The sequence below is a fragment of the Salminus brasiliensis genome, chromosome 23, assembly GCF_030463535.1.
Source record: "Salminus brasiliensis chromosome 23, fSalBra1.hap2, whole genome shotgun sequence".
Classification (NCBI taxonomy): Eukaryota; Metazoa; Chordata; class Actinopteri; order Characiformes; family Bryconidae; genus Salminus; species Salminus brasiliensis.
This window is the reverse complement of record NC_132900.1, coordinates 3,804,356-3,825,725: the sequence shown is the minus strand read 5'-3', so window position 1 is coordinate 3,825,725 and position 21,370 is coordinate 3,804,356. Positions and strand designations below refer to the sequence as shown.

Here is a 21,370-nt window from a genome sequence, read left to right as displayed (position 1 = left end):
CCCCCCCCAATCAACTCGTTCCACAAGTATTGGACGGAGCACCACCCATCATTCCAGAGAACACAGCTCTCCCACTGCTCCACAGCTCAATTCCGGGGGTAGCTTTATACCCCTCTACTAGCCCATACCTGGCATTAGGCAGCATGGTGCCAACAGGTTGCTGTTAATCTGCTGCAGAAAGTCCTATAGGCAGTCTACAGGGCCTAGATGAGCTGTGTGTGTGTGTGTGTGCGTGCAAAGTAGCTGAATGCTTTATTCGAAGGGGTGTCCACAAACATTTGGACATATAGTGTACTGATCAGCCAAAGGAGCATTGTGCCTTTTTCTAACGGTGTTTTCAGTGTCCATTAATGCTAATTTTGAACCACACCACAATTACAAATCATTAAAGCCATGCTCTCCATCACGGCTCTCATCAAAAGACAAAGCCATGGATCTGCACCAGAATCTGCATACAAATCAATGACCGCCAAGTGCCATGAAAGTGACCGTTCTAAACAGGGATGACCCCCCCCCCCAGACCAATGAGTGCGGTTCTCCTGCTGGTAAAACAGAGAGTTTCCACCATAGCTGCATTTCTAACTAGCCGTAAGACATGGTGGGAGTCGGGTCCACACAGAAAGTGGGATTAATGCCCATTGATAGAGTCTAGGGGGCGCCAGAGGGAACTCTACTGTAGCACAGCGGTAAAAACAAAGGATCGGAACTGGTACAACAAATTGTCTCGTCTACGCCGAACGTTCTAGTAGACTGTAGATGCAGACCATTTATTTATTCAACCCTTTAATCACCCCTAACACACACACCTCCATCACCTACACCAACGTAAACCCCGTGTTTTGCTAGTAAACAGCAGGTCATAGGATTATTTATTTCCCTAAGGGCAGCCGAAATTTGATGGTAGGCCTTGAGGTTTCGTCACCCTTCACAAGGAACCGCGTCACTGTCTGAAGCCTCATGTAGGCACCTGGCCAGTAAAACAGTCTGGCCCTCAGCCACATCATTCAGCCTTTCAGGTTCTTAGTGCTGAAGGGTAACGGAGCTGTGGGCTCAGTGCCAGGAAAGGTAAGCCCGGGTTCACAGGAAGAACCCGTCATCAGGCAGCTTTACCTAAGTGCAGACTACAACAATGCATGCATGGCGGAAGCCAGACGATCTACAAAGCCTTCTTTTTTCTGAACCTCATGAAGGCAGTTCCTCAGGAAATATGACAAAAGGATGGTCAGGGTGTTGGATGATCACCACCCCACATCACCCCCAACTCCCCACCTTATCCCACAAGTACTGGATGGAGCTCCACCATCCATCATTCCAGAGAACACAGGGCTTTATACCCCTAGCTCTAAGGAGTCCTATTCTATATATTATGAACAGGTGTCCCAATACTTTTGTCAATATAGTGTAACGTGAACCGTTTTTGTTTACATAACTGTCATAAGGTCTTTCAGACATTACTGAACAGCTCGGCGCTGAACCTCATGAAGGCAGTTCCTCAGGAAACATGACAAAAGGATGGTCAGGGTGTTGGCTAATCACCACCCCACATCACCCCCAACTCCCCACAAGTACTGGATGGAGCTCTGTCCATCATCATTCCAGTCCTATTCTATATATTATGAACAGGTGTCCCAATACTTTTGTCAATATAGTGTAACGTGAACCGTTTTTGTTTACATAACTGTCATAAGGTCTTTCAGACATTACTGAACAGCTCGGTGCTGTTGATCCTCCCTCCAGGTCTCCAGGTTAGCAGCAGAGTGTCCATGCTGCAGCCTCACCAGCGCGGCCTGCCTTTACATGCAGGGCTGGTTATCTCACCTTTCGCGAGATACAGGCCCCAGGGGCATCAGTTACCAAACAGCAGCTTCACCTCCCACGCAGGGACGAGGCCTCGCCTCGCAAAACACACCAAAACACAGAGCAGAGATAATGAGGGGGCCTTAAAGGGCCCTTTTTTAAGCACATGACCTTTTCGTGATACACTATGTGTCCAAATGTTTGTGGACACCCCTTCTAATGAATGCATTCAGATCCTTTGAGCTGCACCCATTCCTGACACAGCTGTGCACACAGAGCTTGTCTAGTCCTTGTAGAGAAATACTGCCACTAGAATAGGACTTTCTGGAGCAGATAAACAGACATGCTGCCTAATGCCAGGCGTGGGCTAGTAGAGGGGTATAAAGCCCCCCAGCATTGAGCTGTGGAGCAGTGGAGAACTGGGTTCTCTGGAATGATGGATGGTGGAGCTCCATCCAGTACTTTTGGGATGGGTTGGGGATGATAAGATAGGGTTGTGACCTCACTAACGCTGCTCTTGTTGCTGAATGCAATCAGATTTTCACTCCAATGCTCAAAGCTCCAAAATCTAGTAGAAAGCCTTAATCCCTGGACAGTAGAGACAGTTAAACCAACAAAAGCTGGATAAATAATTTTAAATAAACATTACTAAAAATCTAATATTATAAAAATGTATATTTTAAAATACAACATATTTCCAACAATAAATAAAAAAAATATATAAATATATTATATATAATAAATATGATTATATAATATCTAAAACCAATTTAATACTGCAATAAAAACAGTAAAATCTGGTCATTCTTTATTACTTTATCATATAAAAGCCAGACAAAACATTTAAAAAATAATAATTATTTTTTACTATTATTATTATTATTATTATTATTATTACTATTATTATAACAATACATTTTATAAATTTATATTACCCCAAAAAAATACTTTACATCATGGCAAGTCTAATGAAAATAATAAAATATGAAATACTGAATACTGCAACAAAATAGAGCTGTAAAAACAGTACAATCTGGTTATTGTTTACCATAATATTAAAACATAATAAATACATTAAAATAAATAAATTAATTTTAATATTATTAATATTAATAATAATAATAATAATAATAATAATACATGTGTCTCAGTCCACTGTGGTTTTCTGCAATGGGTCCTTTAACAGCATTAGCTCTCATTGGCAGGTAACTGTATTCTTAATCACACACACACACACACACACACACACACACACACACACACACACACACACACACACACACACACCCCTACCTGCAGGCCTAAAGTGAGTCATCCTGTACTGCCATAATGCAAGTGTCGACTGGCAGTGTTTACACTTTTTATACCCGTTATTACGCAATTTACACTTCTGATGCCTTTACTGTTGCAATTAAGGTTAAGGGCCGTACGCCAAGTTAGCCTAGAGGAACAGAGTTTTAACTGACTGTGACACTCAGCACTTCCTGGTCTGAAGCAACCGGTCGGCTCTCCTCAGAGTTATAAAAGTGTGCGTGTTGCATAACAAGAGTGCTGCCAGTAAGAGGATTCACTGCCAATCAGTCAAAACTGACACCCAGAACCTCCAATTGGCGTAATCTCGCCCCTGTCTGTCATTTAGTCCCCCCGTCCTCCTAAACATACAACCGCGTGTGTAGCCCAGAGACTCCGCCATGTAAGGTAAGGTGCACGTATTTGTCACTGTACACTGTACAGCGAAATGTGTCCTCCGCATTTAACCCATCTGGTAGTGAACACACACTCACACACACTCACACACACACATGTGTTAGGGGCAGTGAGTACACACACACACCCAGAGCGGTGGGCAGCCAACTCCAGCGCCCGGGGAGCAGAGAGGGTAAAGGGCCTTGCTCAAGGGCCCAACAGTGGCAGCTTGCAGAGCCCGGGAATCGAACCCACAACCCTGTTATCGACAGCCCGGAGCTCTAACCGCTGAGCCACCACTGCCCACTATGTCCAGTCTGAGACATGGTACCACTTTGAGCCAAACACCGAGCCATCTGAGCACCTCCAGCAGCTTACAGAAGAATTCATTCATCATAATCGAGGTAAAATGTTGAGTCAGTCCTGATACTGATTTGAGGTCGTATCGCCCAGCTCTAGGCCTACGCCACCGCCTCTCAATCACACACAGTCCTGATCTGGCAGAGAAGTGGAGTTTATAGCCTACAGGACGTTCTGTCTCAGTGTAATGAAACAGTAAATGCGGTCGTTAGTCCGTACCAACCGTCTGCGAGTTAGCATCACAACGCCGACATTTTTAAAAAGCTGCGTTCACGAAAACACTGAACATAGAGAGCATTAAAAATAATATATATATATATAGGCCGAAGAAACAGCTACGTTTTTTGGACGGGTCAGTTAGGTCAAGCGCCTTCACTGGAAATCACTGCCTTGATCGCCCAATCTTTCTCACCTGAGAGAGATATATAATATTTTTATTTATTTATTTATTTATTTGGAAATCTTTTAGTTTTAACCAGCAACGATACAATACTTTTTTTTTATTAAAAATCTCTATAATGCATTTTTACAAGTACTTAATTAATTAAATATTTGTTTTTTAATCTGAATTAAATTTCTTTTTTTTTTTTACTAATAATAATATATTATAATATATAATAATATCACATCTACAGATCTATCACAGATCAGTCATATATTACCATTGATTTACGTGGAATATTCAAATCACTTCAATTCAATTCAGATTTATTCTAATATCAATTCAAATATTCTAATCAATATTTGCATACCAATTCAAATCAATTAGAATCCCATTCTCTTTTATCCATAATTAAAAATATCTATAATTATTCTTATTATAATAATTTTACTATTAGACATCGCAATTCCACACACGTACTCTGTAATTCCGACTAATAAAAATAATCTAGATTTAGATCTCGATTATATTATTATTAATACTAGTCAAAATCCAAATCGTAGAAAACTGAGATCTGAAACTGCACAAATATTCTTATAATGTTCTTTTAAATATGAAACACTTATATTTAATATTAATAAATTTAATAAATGACTTTCGCACATTTCACTTAACAGAGCTCATCTCTACACTCTACTGTTATTTATTTATTTATTTATTTAAAATACATATGTATATATAGTCGTTGGAATTACATTTGGCACAAACAATATTCACTAAATGACTCCCAGCCCAGACATTACTGACCGTCTTCACCTCCTGATTCATACATTTAACTTGAATTAACTGAAATAATGAAATATCATTTTCAGTTTTTTGTGTGATTACTTTATTAACCCTAACATTAAATGTATCCATATTTGATATCTGTCCCACTGTTCTGGTCAACTCTGTTACCACTCGGGTGTCCAACTCTGTGATGTCACTATATCTATTCAATTCTGAAAATATTCTGAATATATTATATGAAAATATTCTTGTTATATTGTTTATGGTGTACATTGTATCTTTCTTTGACATGTTTGCTTTGATATTTACATTTATTTCTTTAATATATTTACTAGATAGACAGAGACAGATCAATACTTCTTTGATCCTGAAGGAAATGTAGCGGCCAGTAGCAATTGGACAATTCAGACATACAATAATTACAACAATAACAATAAATAGAAAAAATGTTTTAAAAATAAATAAATAAATAAAAACATTCAAAACCAACCGGAGATGAAAGGCAGTGCAGTTATAGTGAAATATGAAATATGCAGACAGATGACAATACTGAAGAAATATGTGCATATACTGGTCTCTAAATATTGGTGTATATATATAGTATAATATATATATGGTATATTATATATATATATAATTTATATAGTTTCATGCGAGCAGACAGTCCTCCAGACACTTCGCTGCTGGTTGTACGGACTATGATTGTGTGTAAGAGACGAATAAACTTTAATTTAGTCGAAATATTTATAAATAATAGAATTCAGTGGCCTTAACCTGTGTTGATACTGATCCGTTTTATCAGTATACTCCTGATAAAGTGGCGGATGATGACTGTTTTGGACAGTTTTAGAGGTTTGGTTTGAGAGGTGGAGATGGACACCCACCCTCCTCTAACCTACTATATTCTAGCTTATTTAAATATGGGTGCTTTTTTATATTTGGACAGTTTTCAGCATTTGAAAAGTTCTCAGGTGCTTTAATTTAGTCCTTATAATATTTAAGAATTAATGTTACAAAATAAAAATTAAACATTGACTGAACGTGTTTGGTTATCGAAATATCGCGATATGCTGTTCACGTCCACATCGTGCAGCCCTGTAAGACTGTGAGGAATACCTGCCCACAGGTAAGTATATCCAGGTGTCTGGGACTTCCCGCCATTCATTTATTTAGTTAGCCAGTCAGCCAGCCAGCCTACCTACCTACCTACACCCAGTCATACAGGTGGAGCGGGTGCAGGAGTTTAGCGTACCTGCGTTTCTGCGCCCTGCATGCGCACTGCATGCGCAGACAGGTGGGTGAAAACATGGTCTCAGCGAGTTTACCTGCAGAAATCACGGCTCGAGCTCAGTGCATCTGTACGTGGGGTGACTTACTTACCTGTCTGTCTGTCTGTCTGTCTGTCAGCCTGTCTGTCTGTCTGTGTGCAGCACGCCGGTGGTCGGAGGTGTTCAGGGCTGCTGCTGCTGCTGCTGCTGCTCCTCCGTCTACCTGCTTGCTTCTGAGCTCATGGCACTTACTGTAACTTCCCCAAGACGTTTCTCAGACGTTTCTCAGACGTTTCTGTGAGTTCCTGTGCTTTTGCTCTCCCCCAAACTTCCCTTTCTGTCGCTTTTCTCAGTCCTAATGTTGTGCTGGCCTCGTCCCTCAGTTCCTCTCCCTCTCTCACCCTCTCTCTCTCTCTCTCTCTCTCTCTGCTGGCAGCCCACTCTTAAAGGGACATGCAGCTATTTCCCCCCTCAGTGTGCCAATAATGTTATTTAGTATTTTATAAAACCTAATATTTCTATTTTCTATTAGCATCAACAGACAAGCACTGTCTGACAGTTTTATACATTATACATATATATATGAATATGGACCTAAAATATTTTAGCTTATAATTTTTTTGCATTTATTTGAATCTGTATAAACGTGAATATAAACAGGGCAGTAAGACATTTAAGGGGTTTAGGGACATGGCACTGCACAAAGAAAAAAAAAAAGGAATATTTGTAGGCTGGATAAATAGTGGGAACTGGGGGGAATTGTGTTGGTCCTCTACTGACACCTTGTGGCGGAATTCGAGAACAGCAGCCAAGTCAAGACATGGAAACACTTAAAGGGTCTATATTCATCATAAGCATCTAAGCATTGAATCTGTTTTTTTCTGTGTTTTGTGGAGTTAATTAAAGCATCTTTACCTGTGCAGTTAAATGAAACCGTGCTCTTTGTAGATCACTCCAAGGTCGGAGGGTAGGAAGCACTAGGGTTAGGGGTTAAGGGGTGGCCTGGCAGGCCTTAGGCATTAGGCACAGGCATTAAACACACCACAAGCTTGTAATTTATTACAATCAAGGGCATGAACTGTGTAGCTACTGCTGTTTTTCTTACCCTAGGTCCATTTATGATAGTTGTGGGTTAATGTGCCTAATATACCGTCACAATCTACCCATGTAAAACCACTGTTTACCCATATATATATATATATATATATATATATATATATATATATATATATATATATATATATATATATATATATATATATATATATATATAAAATCTTCCAGTGGCCTAAAATGTGTGTGTGTGTGTGGACGGAGGCTGAAGAAACAGCTTTTTTTGGACGGGTCAGTTAGGCCAAGCGCTTTCACTGGAAATCACTGCCTTGAATGTCCTCATCTTTCTCACCTGAGAGAGATAAATAATATTTTTTTTTTTTATTGATTTATTTGGAAATCTTTCAGTTTTAACCAGCAATAATACAAGACATTATTTTTTTATTATTGAAAGTCTCTATAACGTTAGTTAGTTACAGGTAGTTAATTAATTAAATATTTTTTAAATCTGAATTAAATTTCAGCTAACTTTTTTTTACTAGTAATAATATCAAAGTAAAAATGACATGTAATATTCAAATGACTTCAATTTAATTCAGATTTATTCAAATATCAATTCAAATATTCAAATCAATATTTGCATACTAGTTCAAATCGATTAGAATCACATTCTCTTTTATCCATAATTAAAAATATCTATAATTATTCTTATTTTATTCTTATACTTTATATTCTATTCTATTTAAAGGCAAAGTGTAAAGTTTAGGCTAAGAAAATATTAATATTAGTTTTTTATATTGTAGGTTTTTCTGTGCCGTAACTTGCTGCTTTCATGTTAACACTGAATTACTGACATTAATACAGAGAGATGAACAGAGTGCCACGTTAACACAGAGTAAAAAGACCCGAATTAAGACAAGAGAAGAGGATCGTTTATTGGACACAGATCAGAATTCAGTTTCTTACAAAAATATAAACAAAGAAAATAATTTTCTACAAAATTAAGACCCCAATCAGCGCACGGGACCGTCACCAGGATAAGCTTGTCTTTGGGACGCATTTAAATATGTGCAAATATGTGACAGACACTCAACCGTGAGTGCATTAAGAACATAGACCACTATCAAATCATCACTGTCCTGCGAAAACCTTGCATCTCATTGTGCTGTTTTTTGCATTTGGACATAATCTGGCAGCTGTTTTTAAAATGGGGCAGAATTTCATGATGAACAGACAATAGAAATGCTCCAAAATATCTCAGATTTTTCTTTTAACACTGATTTCCATAGAAAGTTAAGACGTTCCCTTGAAGGTAAAACTGGATTGTAGGTCTGGTAGGAGCAAGAAATGCCAATTCTTGCATAGCGCTCCTTTAAGTGCACAGGTCCTCACATTACAGGGATAGACTAAACCCCTTAAACCCCAGGCTTAAGACCTATTATCCAGTAATTGCTTATTATTTAATAAATGTTATGAAACTAATGTCATTTATGTTCTTAGAGGGCGATAAACTGAAGTATGGGCCTACAAGCAAGTATTTAGGGTTTAAAGGGTTAAAAAAATACTATACTGACCATTTCTCTGCATTTTTGCATTAAATGAAGTCTTCAGCTTCTTCTCCATCACCTATCTGCTACACAGCTGTCATTCCTGGAGGCAGATGTAAGCCCTATTTGGGGGCCTGTGAGGGCCATGAGGCTGTAGGGTGCTCACAAGCACTATGCGCCACACTAATGCCTAAGACAGCAGAGGACGGATCACAGTGGACAGAAGAGGAGGAAGAAGAAGGAGAGGACCTTGAGATGAGAGCTGGAAGTGTGGCTTAAATTCCATTAAGCAGAAGCACGTGTCCTCTTGAACCCCAGAAAGCCGCCCCTTGTATCGCACAGTGTCGCAGTTTAAGGCATTCTGGTGAAGCTGTGCAGCAGTCCATTTCGGTCCCTCCTTCTGCCTAAACGTCGTTGTCCATCTCCCACACGTTTTCGCCTGCCAGGGCGTTGGCGCAGCTCTGGATGATCCAGGTGACCAGAGCAAACTGGTTCTTCAGCAGGTCAAGGTCAGCGCTGGCCGAGCCCTCCTTTATCGAGGCTAGGTGTGCACGCAAAGCTCCCAGAGTGTGTGAGCCAGAGCCCTGCAGTACGTGCCTGAATGGACTGACCTGCGGACACACATATGGAGAAAGGAAATGCCTCTCCACCTGTGGATACAGAAAAAAATTATTTTAGGACACCCAATTACACATTTTAACATACAATAAATTGACAAAAATATTGGGACACCTGCTTATTCACAATTTCATCCAAAATCAAGGGTATTAAAAAAAGTTTCTCCTGCTTTTGTTGGAGTAACTGTCTCCGCTGTCCAGGGAAGAAGGCTTTCTACTAGATTTTGGAGGAACATTGCTATGAGGATTTGATTGCATTCTACGACAAGAGCACTAGTGAGGTCAGGACTCCCCAACTCACTCCAAAAGAACTGGCTAGAGCACCCTCCATCATTCCAGAGAGCACAGTTCTTCCACTGCTCCACAGCTCAATGCCGGGGGGCTTTTTTAAATACCCCTCTACTAGCCCACACCTGGCATTAGGCACCATGGTGCCAACAGGTTCACGTTAATCTCCTCCAGAGTGTCTTATTCTGCTGGCAGTACCTCTCTACGGGGACTAGACATGCTGTATGTGTGTAGATCTGTGCATTAAATCTGTGTCAGCAATGGGTGCAGCTTAAAGTAGCCGAATGCATTCATTTGAAGGGGTGTCCATAAACTTTTGGACATGTAGTGTAATGGACACATGTATTTTAAACATCGACCAGCTATTACTTAAAATGTCTAGAATTAGAATCAGGCTCTTTATCCTATTCAAGGTAGGCAATGTTTTTCAATCAGTAAAGGAAAGATCAAAGCATTTTGCATTCCTTAAAAGTTCTTATTTACCCCCATGATTCGGTCATTGATGATGCGGCACTGCTCAAAGTCCTCCAGGTCGCTTTCTGCAATGCTGGTGGTCAGTTTACTGGCGGCACGACTGTATGAGCCCAGAGCCGACAACAACCGCTGCGTTTTCAGCGTCTCCGGAAGACGACCAGCCTGAAAGAGACAGAAAATGCTCACCGGATAGACCAGACATTGTACTTGCTAAAGAAAACATGCTGCCACAGGTTCAAGCTGCTTATCTAGGCATCTCCAAAGTTCTCCTCATGGAGTCTAGTGTTATTTAGGGTTCTCCTCAGATCAACCGCTGGTTTGGTGATAAATCAGGGCTTAATGATGGTAAATCAGGTGATCTGCTGCTGCTGCTGATGATGGAGTTGAACACATCCTCCACGCTGTGCTGGCTGTGGACCCTGTTTCATGAACCTGTGGCTTCTATTAGTGCAGGTCAGGAAGCCTCACCGATTGTAGACTGGTGACGTTTTTATTGATCAGAGCCACGTCTCTGCGGATGATGCCGGTGTACTTCTCCGCGTTCAGTCTGAGCAGGTGGTCGTGCACCAGCCGAAGAGCCATCTGCCCAGCGATCTCCCCTGCCGTTCTGGCCAGCAAAAGGAAGTTGAAGGATGTCTTGTTATCCAGATTTTCTCTGGTGTCCAAAACGGTGCCAAAGAATGGGTATTGCTCTTTGTCCTGAGAGCGAGAGAGCGAGAGAGCGAGAGCGAGAGCGAGAGCGAGAGCGAGAGAGCGAGAGCGAGAGCGAGAGCGAGAGCGAGAGCGAGAGCGAGATCTTTAAAGAATCTGTGTGTATCTGAGAGTTCGGGGGGGGCAAACCGTGACCCTCAAACACTGTTGTTCCTCCTTTTAAAGAAAATCATGGTGGCCCAGAATGACCAGAGGATCGCCGGTTCAAATCCCGGTCCTGCTGCTAGCCATCGGCAGCCGGGCCCAGAGAGAGCACAATTGCTCACACCTCTCCAGGGTGGGTAGATGGTCCTCCTCCCCCCATATCGCTCACATTGCTAATGTCATGCTGATGGCATTTCCTGTTATCTGCTACACGCCAGGCACATTGGCTGCCCGGCGGCAAGTCGAAAAAGAGGCGCTGGGCGTGTGGTGGTGTTTTTTTTTTTTTGTTTGTTTTTTTAAACCCTCACTAGTATCGGTAGAATATGTACCGGCTGGGTCACTGGAGATCCAAATTGGGGAGGAAATGGGTCAAATATAAAATTATATAAATTAAGCCTAACCAAAACAGAGCTTCTGAGGTCAAATAACAGGGTTGTAAATGGGCCAATGATATTAAAAGTGTGGATACCTTTTAAGCCGTTAGATTGAACGGCCTCAAGTGAATGACATCAAGGCTGAGCTGCCAAAGCCCAGGTAGCCTAACAGAGCCCGGTTTGGGCTGTTATGTTATGTACGATTTTAATAAGGGTGCGCTCTCTAAGCCTCGCTGCCTACCAGGTCACGTGGCCATGCCCCCTTTCCCCAATGGGGCTCGTCGCATTACTTACTGAGGTAAAGCGAATTGAGACTGAAGGGATGCCGGAGAACGCCAGGAATGGATAGGCAGGATCAGACAACCTCATTGGCTCCATCCTGTAAATAAATAAATAAATAAATAAATAAACATACTGGAACATCCTACAACACGCACAAACTGTTATTTACATTTCTGTGCAGCAGAAAACACACGTACACAGCGGCTTCCCAGTCGCCTGCAGCCACCAGTGAATACAAACTCCTGCTGGTGTCATTGGGTGAGGATACCTGCAGTAATAAACACAGGGATCCATTCAAGACAGTCCATTGCTCACTTAACATACAAATAAGGAGAAACAGCAGGCAGCAATCTCACCTCCTTCAGGGTACTCTGAATCAAGTCATACATCAGTGGGCTTGCACTTGCTTTGAGAGAGGAGCCTGTGCAAAAGTTTAGACACAGGCGGTCACAGGTCATTCAGGAGAACGAGACGATTCCACTGTTTTCGTGAAGCTAAGACTAAAGGTAGTATGAGGAATTTTTAAAGTTCAGTTTTTCAGGTTTAGGGTGGGAGTATTTTCTTATGCAGAGCTCTGGGTCACATGGGGTCTCGTTATAGAGAGGGCTGAGACTGTTTGGTATAAAACATGTGGGTATTATCTGATATAAAGGGCCTTTAAAGGTGTATTTCAGAAGATTGAATTGAATTGAAGAGGGTTAAAGTAGTAAAAGACTGAACACACACCTGTGACGACTCCATCAAGGCTAATGTAGGAGAATGCGTTCAGATTCAGGGAGGACAGATAACCCTGCGGACACAAAAACACTCACTGCACATCATCACCCCAAAAACCATTCATCATTCCAGAGAACACAGTTATTCCACTGCTCCACAGCTCAATGCTGGGGGGCTCTAGACCCCTTTACTAGCCCACACCTGGCATTATTAGGCAGCATGGTGCCAATAGGTTAATGATGTTTATCTGCTCCAGAGAGTCCTATTCTATTGGCAGTACCTCTCTGCAGGGACTAGACAAAGCTGTGTGCAATGGGTGCCATCTAAAGTAAATGTACGCATATTGTTAGAAGGGGCGTCCACAAATATCTGGACACATAGCGTATGTAGGTGTAACTGCCATGCTACAAGTCTCAGACGGTCAATGGGGTGAAAAAGATGGGGGTGGTTAAGCTGGTTGACTAGGCTGGTCAGGTTCTTCACTCTGGTAGACCATCTGACCCATCACACTCAAACGAAACGCTAAGCCAGTCTGAACTGGCCGGGCTGGGTTTTTTTCCAGGAGAAAGGTAAACAGTAAATAAACAAAGGTTTCTAACCTCCAACCACTCGGTGGCGCCCACAGCCCCATATTCTCCAGCAGTCCAGCTTGCGAACACCATGCTCCTCCTTGGCTTGAATCCATCTAGATGAGAAAAGCGATTAGCCATTATCAGTTTCACAAATCGCCAGCTGTTCCCTCTACCCTGCTTATGATTGCTTATGACAGTTTCAGCTGATCACAGAACCTCTGACGGCAAGTGCTATCAGGGTCCAATCAGGGACCAATCCCAGCACTCTAAGGGTAATATTGTATTAACCAGCCTAGAGCGCAGATGAAAGGTGCTCTCGGCCGGACCTTGAATGCCAGGTCCAGCTTTAAAGACGGACAAAGCTGCGGTCACCGTCAATGAGGCTTTTTAAACTCCACTCACTTTTGCTGATCATCTCGCTAACAGTCCTGGCTAACTCAACCAGCAGGCTGGTGCCAACAGTGGACTTGGCATATCCAGGACCCCAGGCGTCCCTCTGAGCTCCAATCACCACATAGCGATCTGCAGCACGGGATTAAGGCCGATTAAGAGAGGAGTTCAAAGCCCGGGCGCCTGTTTGATGTGAGCTCAGAGTAAGGCATCATGAGTGTGTGGTGCCGCAGTGTACCTGGATCCTGGAATCCTTTGATGACTCCAAACACATTAAGGATCTTTTTAACCGTGAGGACGTTGGTCACCTCCACTGAAGCTGTGTCACTGTCACTACCGAGTTTGTATGTCACATTTCGGAGACCTCTACCTCCCCAGCCTTGAGGAGGGTCAGAACCCTCCATTTTCCTGCTCAGAGAAATGGATATTAGGGCCTCACCAGTAGACAAAAAAAACAGATAACCAATATAATTCCCACCAGGTTTCAGGTTTGATGGTGTTTAGTGTTGTTGAAATTTGCCAGTTAAGCCTATAGAGGGCACAGATACCACCAATTCCTGTCTAATACCTTCTAATACCTTCTGAAATATCAGTCAAAATACTAGTACCTTATTTTTCCTTCACTTCCCTTAAGATGAACATCTAAACGTACTTCCTTAAATAAAGGTTCTTTAGTAGTTCTCTATACAGAATCAAGACTTCAGGCTCCTGCAGATGGCGCTGCACGAGAATGATGGAGTTATGAATGGCTGTGGAGTGGCTGTGTGACAGGATTCATAGATTGAGAAAAGAAAAGATGTGTGGTAAAGGGGTCGCAAAGCAGATCCAGTTAATGATTGGCTAAAAGGATTGATTGTATTTGGGGCGTGGCCAAAAACCACAGTGTGAAGGAAGGAGCTGAATCTGCAGGTGTATGGAAGCTTACGGTCATACGGGTCTACCAGCAGTGGCAGAAATTCCTACAGCCTACAGCCCTACAATTTTCCTCATTCTTGAGCAGAAGTGAGCGAAGGTCTCTTGCGAGCCGCTCTGCTCCACATGTAGATGGTCTGCAGCTTTGGGTGCTTTGAGAAATTGGTGGCGAAGTGGTGAAGGACCTGCCCCGACTTCTAGAAGCAAGCTGAAACACTCCAACCGCCCCTGTCTGTCAGTTTCGTCTTTCGGCCACAATTCTGAGGAGAATTTCCTGTAGACTGTGTAGGGATTTCTGCCACTGCTGGTAGACCTGTATGACCGTAAGCTTCCATACACCTGCAGATTCAGCCACTTCTCTCACACTGTGGCCTTTGGCCACGCCCAAATGCAATTAGTCCTATTGAGCAATCATTGACATCTGCTTTGCGACCCATTTTCCACACTTCCAGCAAACACTGCACTGTACACCTCTTCTCAATCTATAAATCCCGTCACACATCCTGCAGGTACAGCGCCATCTGCAGGAGCCTCAAGTTACTACAACCTTAAACATGCAAGGTGACTTATTTTTGGCCCAAGGAGCTTAATTATTTTATATGTAGAACCAAATAGGATTCCACACCTGTCTATACAACACTCCACAACCCCAGAGAAACCTCAAGGTACCTCATGATGGCTGCAGCTGTACTGGCCCTGATGGTCTGTGCAGGTATGGTCGGCAGGCCTGAGGACTGCGCCGGAGGAAACCGGGTGTGGTTGAAGGATGGAAAACCTGGAGTGTACGGATCTCCACAGCCGAGATGGACCTGGACAGAGAGACCAGAAACCATAATTGAGCTCTTCATCACAGAAGGCCTCATGCATGCATATGTTGATATGAGATTGGGTGAAGTTTTAATGGATTATTCTTTGGTTTGAGATGTTTTGTCCTACTAAAATAGGAGATACAGAGATGCAAGCTTGCTAATGTATCTCCTGGAAGGAGGTCCACCACCTGAAGCTGCATTATTTTAAACACTTACACATACAAGCCAAACAGGCCACTGTTACATTCAGCTGGACCTGAATGGCCTAAATTTCAAGGCAGGTACTTACATGGCCAAACAGATCCGTTCCCTCATCGAATGGGTAATCCTCAGGATCTGGGTAGATCAGCACCGCACTGGCGTTCGCAGCAGCCGCATTAGCAACCTAACCGCGCCAATAACGCAAACACACTCAATCAAATCACCTCACAGAGAATCTGAATTAAGAGAGAAAACTTAAGGAATCCGAACCTTTTCAGCATAACTAATCTTTCCAGCTCTGACCAAGACGATCTTCCCGTTAGGGCTGATGTTCAAATCTCGCAGCTGCTTGAAGTCGCCCGCTTGTCCATAATAGGCATACAAAACAGCACCCTGTAAAACACTGTATCTTACCCACTCAGCATGAAAAGGGTCGAGTCTATTTCCACAGAAAAAGGACTTGAATACAAACCTTTACTAAGCCAACTGCACTGTAGGCCAACAAGCCACATTCTTCAAACTTCGTGCCACGGAAAGTCACTCGGTTGCAGCCACTGGAAGAGCGATCCTGGATGTTAACGTAGTGCTCATCAGTCCAGGGGGTCATGCCGTACTCCTTAAATTTTCTCACTACGTCTTCACCCAGTTTCTCATCTCCTGAAGACCCAGCTTCATGTTTGTCACTGGAGAAATGACTGAAAAATGATAGAGAGCGTTTACAAGTGCAGTGGCTCAGCGGTTAGAGCGCTTGGCTATCGATAACAAGGTTGTGGGTTTGATGCCCGGGCTCGGCAAGCTGCCACTGTTGGGCCCTTGAGCAAGACCCTTTACCCTCCTTTTACTTGCTCCACCAAACATGGCAAATCTGGTGAGGCCTGGTAGAAAAAAGGCCTTGGGCGGTAAAACTGACAGTATCACCAAATTCCTGTTCTGTCTCTATATCTAGTACACGGCCAAATAAGCTCATTTCCCCCATGTGCGTTTAAGACAGCCACAGCATGGGGGCGCTGTGGAAGCAAAACAAGCCCACTGTATTTGTGAGTTGTGTACCCCCCCTCTTCTCAATCTATGAATCCCATTACACACCTGAAAACAGTCGGAAACACTCGACTTGTGCAGCAGGCATGTTTACGTGGACACTCCCTTCGGTTTACAGTCATTCACTGAAGTGGTAGCTGCGAATAAGGAGCCAAACAAGTAGAAAGGAACGAGTAGCGTGGTACCATTTACCTTTACTAATCAACCCATGAAGCACCTTGAAGAAAGGGCAGTGGTGGTGGCTCAGCGTTTAGAGCTCCGGGCTATTGATGACAGGGTTGTGGGTTTGATACCCGGGCTCGACAAGCTGCCTTTGAGCAAGGCCCTTCACCTTGGGCGGTTCTCTCTACTGTTGGCTGCCCACCGCTCTGTGTGCTCACTAGTGTGAGAGTGTGTGTTTACTACCACAGATGGGTCACATTTCGATGTACATAGTACAGTGACCAATACATGCACCTTTAAGTGTGTATGGGTTCAAAACACCAGTGTATATATATATATATATATATATATATATATATATATATATATATATATATATATATATATATACACCGCCCTGTGGCCGTTCACCAGTGGTGGCATTAAAGGGCCTGCTCAGTCCTACAGTCCCTACTAGACACTCATAGTAAATTCTGCACATGTGTAGAGACTGTGTTAGAGCTCCACTTGGGCTGTTAAGGGCTGTCGGTTGGGTGTGGTGGAGGTTAAGTGATATAAAGGTTGGTTGTGCGGTACTGCAGCTCTACTATTGGAAACTGCAGTATGAAGCGCACAGCATAATAAGAACTCGTGAGAACTGCATATCACTGCGTAACCCGAGTCATATTCATGTAAAATCCTGCGAAATTACGCTAATGCATTGACCCACATGCTTTTTTACCTTCAGATGCTGCTTCTGTATCTCTTAGCTTGTAAAATCCATGTGAAAAGCGTGTCCCTTAGCTATGGTTTAAAGTGCAAATTTCATTTCCCGACTGTAGAGAGAGCCCTCGAGCAAAAAATTCCCATTGTCGCATATTGCTGCTTTAACTACATCTATTTTAGTAATTTTTTTCTAGGTATGTATTACCTTATACATGTAGTGTTTTTTAATATATAACATCATAAGGGTGACACAAGAATAGGCTATTACCATCATATAAACATTTAATAGCACGATAATGACCTATTCTTTTTATATTATTATTATATATTATATTATATATTATATTACATTGTATATTATATTATATATTATTATTATATATTATTTATACCAAAAAAATATATCGTATCGCTGACGGCGTCTGTCCTCGATACAGATGCCGTCAGCGATACGATATTTTTTTTTTGGTATAAATAATATATAATAATAATATATAATATCATATTTACCTGAGACTGTCCTCAATGATGCTTGTGTTAAGTGTGTTTTTAAATAAGGCTGTGAGATTGCTCCAGTCCAAGGCGGTTTCAGTCTGAACCCTGGACTCGTCATCATCGTCAGAAGGACAAGAGGAGGACTCGGCACAGCTTGGAGAGCTTATGTCTGCCTTTGGATGAGCAACAAGATAGCCAATCAGGAGTCCTGAAAGACAGGGTCATAACATCGTATTACTGGACAAAAGGCTCGACAAGTGACACGGCTCCTCATGTCTTTCCCATAGAAACGCTTCATTCAGGTTATATTAGGAGGTTTATTACCGAAGGAGAAGACGAACGCGGTGGCTGCGACCAGTAGGCAGATGTTTCTGGAGGAGCACTGGCTGGGTTTGCTGGTAGACGACTGGTGAAAGTGATGGCTCACTCCGTCCTCCTCATCCAGGTCATTGCACAGCACCAACTCTACTTGACTGTTGTTGTCCGCCATGTTCTGCAGCAGATGGAAGCTAGGGTAGAAATGCCTGGCATTAGACATGTTAATCTGCTCCAGCCACATTCTCATAAAATATTACCGTAGTAATTCAGGAATACAGAGTCAGACAGTAACACAGTAAGAGCGCTACAGGAGTGCTGTACAATTACTGAGTTTATTCAGAAGAAAAATCCTCCCCCAAACTATTTCCTCTCCTCATCTAGTTTCTGAGGCGTTAGCAAAAACTAACTTCCCCTTTAAGAGCTCCTGAAACACGTCTACATAAACCTCGTATATATAACCTCACATATATAACCTCACATATATAAACCTCACATATACTGTATAAATCTCACATATATAAACCTCACATATATAAACTCACATACTGTATAAACTCACATATATAAACTCACATCTATTGTATAAACCTCACATATATAAACCTCACATATATAAACCTCACATATACTGTATAAATCTCACATATATAAACCTCACATATATAAACCTCACATATATAAACTCACATACTGTATAAACTCACATATATAAACTCACATCTATTGTATAAACCTCACATATATAAACCTCACATATATAAACTCACATACTGTATAAACTCACATATATAAACTCACATCTATTGTATAAACCTCACATATATAAACCTCACATATATAAACTCACATACTGTATAAACTCACATATATAAACTCACATCTATTGTATAAACCTCACATATATAAACCTCACATATATAAACCTCACATATACTGTATAAATCTCACATATATAAACCTCACATATATAAACCTCACATATATAAACTCACATACTGTATAAACTCACATATATAAACTCACATCTATTGTATAAACCTCACATATATAAACCTCACATATATAAACTCACATACTGTATAAACTCACATATATAAACTCACATCTATTGTATAAACCTCACATATATAAACCTCACATATATAAACTCATATACTGTATAAACTCACATATATAAACCTCACATATATAAACTCATATACTGTATAAACTCACATATATAAACCTCACATATATAAACTCATATACTGTATAAACTCACATATATAAACCTCACATATATAAACTCATATACTGTATAAACTCACATATATAAACCTCATATATACTGTATAAACTCACATATACTGTATAAACCTCACATATACTGTATAAACTCACATATACTGTATAAACCTCACATATACTGTATAAACTCACATATACTGTATAAACCTCACATATATAAACCTCACATATACTGTATAAACTCACATATATAAACCTCACATATACTGTATAAACTCACATATATAAACCTCACATATATAAACCTCACATATACTGTATAAACTCACATATATAAACCTCACATACTGTATAAACTCACATATACTGTATAAACCTCACATATATAAACCTCACATATACTGTATAAACTCACATATATAAACCTCACATATACTGTATAAACTCACATATATAAACCTCACATATATAAACCTCACATATACTGTATAAACTCACATATACTGTATAAACTCACATATATAAACCTCACATATACTGTATAAATCTCACATATATAAACCTCACATATATTGTATAAACTCACGTATATAAACCTCACATATATAAACTCACATATACTGTATAAACTCACATATATAAACCTCACATAGACTGTATAAACTCACATATATAAACCTCACATAGACTGTATAAACACACATATACTGTATAAACTCACATATATAAACTCACATATACTGTATAAACTCACATATATAAACTCGTTTACAGAAATGCACAAATATCAACTTACACATATAAAACCATCTATTTAAATACACATATATAAACATGTCTATATAAAGGCACATATATAAACTCACATATATAAAACACGTCTATAGAAATGCACATATATACTCACATATGTATAACATGTCTATAGAAAGGCACATATATAAACATGTCTAAAGAAAGGCACATATGTATAACATGTCTATAGAAAGGCACATATATAAACATGTCTATAGAAAGGCACATATATAAACATGTCTATAGAAAGGCACATATATAAACATGTCTATATAAAGGCACATATATACTCACATATATAAACATGTCTATAGAAAGGCACATATATAAACATGTCTATATAAAGGCACATATATACTCACATATATAAACATGTCTATAGAAAGGCACATATATAAACATGTCTATATAAAGGCACATATATACTCACATATATAAACATGTCTATAGAAAGGCACATATATAAACATGTCTATATAAAGGCACATATATAAAACATGTCTATAGAAAGGCACATATATAAAACATGTCTATAGAAAGGCACATATATAAAACATGTCTATAGAAAGGCACATATATAAAACATGTCTATATAAAGGCACATATATAAACATGTCTATAGAAAGGCACATATATAAAACTGTCTATATAAAGGCACATATATAAAACTGTCTATATAAAGGCACATATATAAACATGTCTATATAAAAGCACATATATACTCACATATATAAAACTGTCTATATAAAGGCACATATATAAACATGTCTATAGAAAGGCACATATATAAAACTGTCTATATAAAGGCACATATATAAAACTGTCTATATAAAGGCACATATATAAACATGTCTATATAAAAGCACATATATAAAACTGTCTATATAAAGGCACATATATAAACATGTCTATATAAAGGCACATATATACTCACATATATAAACATGTCTATATAAAGGCACATATATAAACGCAGATATATAAAGACGTCACACACATAAACACACTTCTGCAGGACCTTTAACACCCAGATCTTCTCCTGTCAGGGAATATCTGACTCTTTTTGCGCAGCTGGGAGCTGAGAAGCTCCTCGGCTTTAATGCAGGATGTTAAAGGTGCTCTCTTACCCTGCAGGCAGCGCAGCAGAGCTCTGAGGGGGAATGGTGTCCACTCCGCTGCTGGACACCAAGCTCCCAAACTCCCAAACTCTCCAGTCATGTGAGTGCGCGGGTTTCCGCCCTTCCTACGCCGCTCGCC

At 40.7% G+C, this 21,370-nt stretch overlaps 1 protein-coding gene across 1 annotated transcript; it reads right to left on the bottom strand.

The window, feature by feature from the left end:
- Nucleotides 1–8,245: 8,245 nt before the first annotated feature.
- LOC140546126 (transferrin receptor protein 1-like) lies at nt 8,246–21,322 on the bottom strand. Its single transcript, XM_072669287.1, has 17 exons — nt 21,241–21,322; nt 18,098–18,282; nt 17,789–17,981; nt 15,846–16,068; nt 15,644–15,766; nt 15,462–15,557; nt 15,033–15,172; nt 13,690–13,859; nt 13,464–13,583; nt 13,089–13,174; nt 12,499–12,562; nt 12,129–12,193; nt 11,970–12,040; nt 11,785–11,869; nt 10,730–10,960; nt 10,271–10,423; nt 8,246–9,532 (listed from the first exon to the last, which is right to left on the bottom strand). Exons 2-17 carry the CDS (start codon nt 18,261–18,263, stop codon nt 9,287–9,289), a joined length of 2,232 nt encoding a protein of 743 aa, XP_072525388.1. The 5' UTR covers nt 18,264–18,282; nt 21,241–21,322; the 3' UTR covers nt 8,246–9,286.
- Between the last annotated feature and the right edge of the window lie 48 nt (nt 21,323–21,370).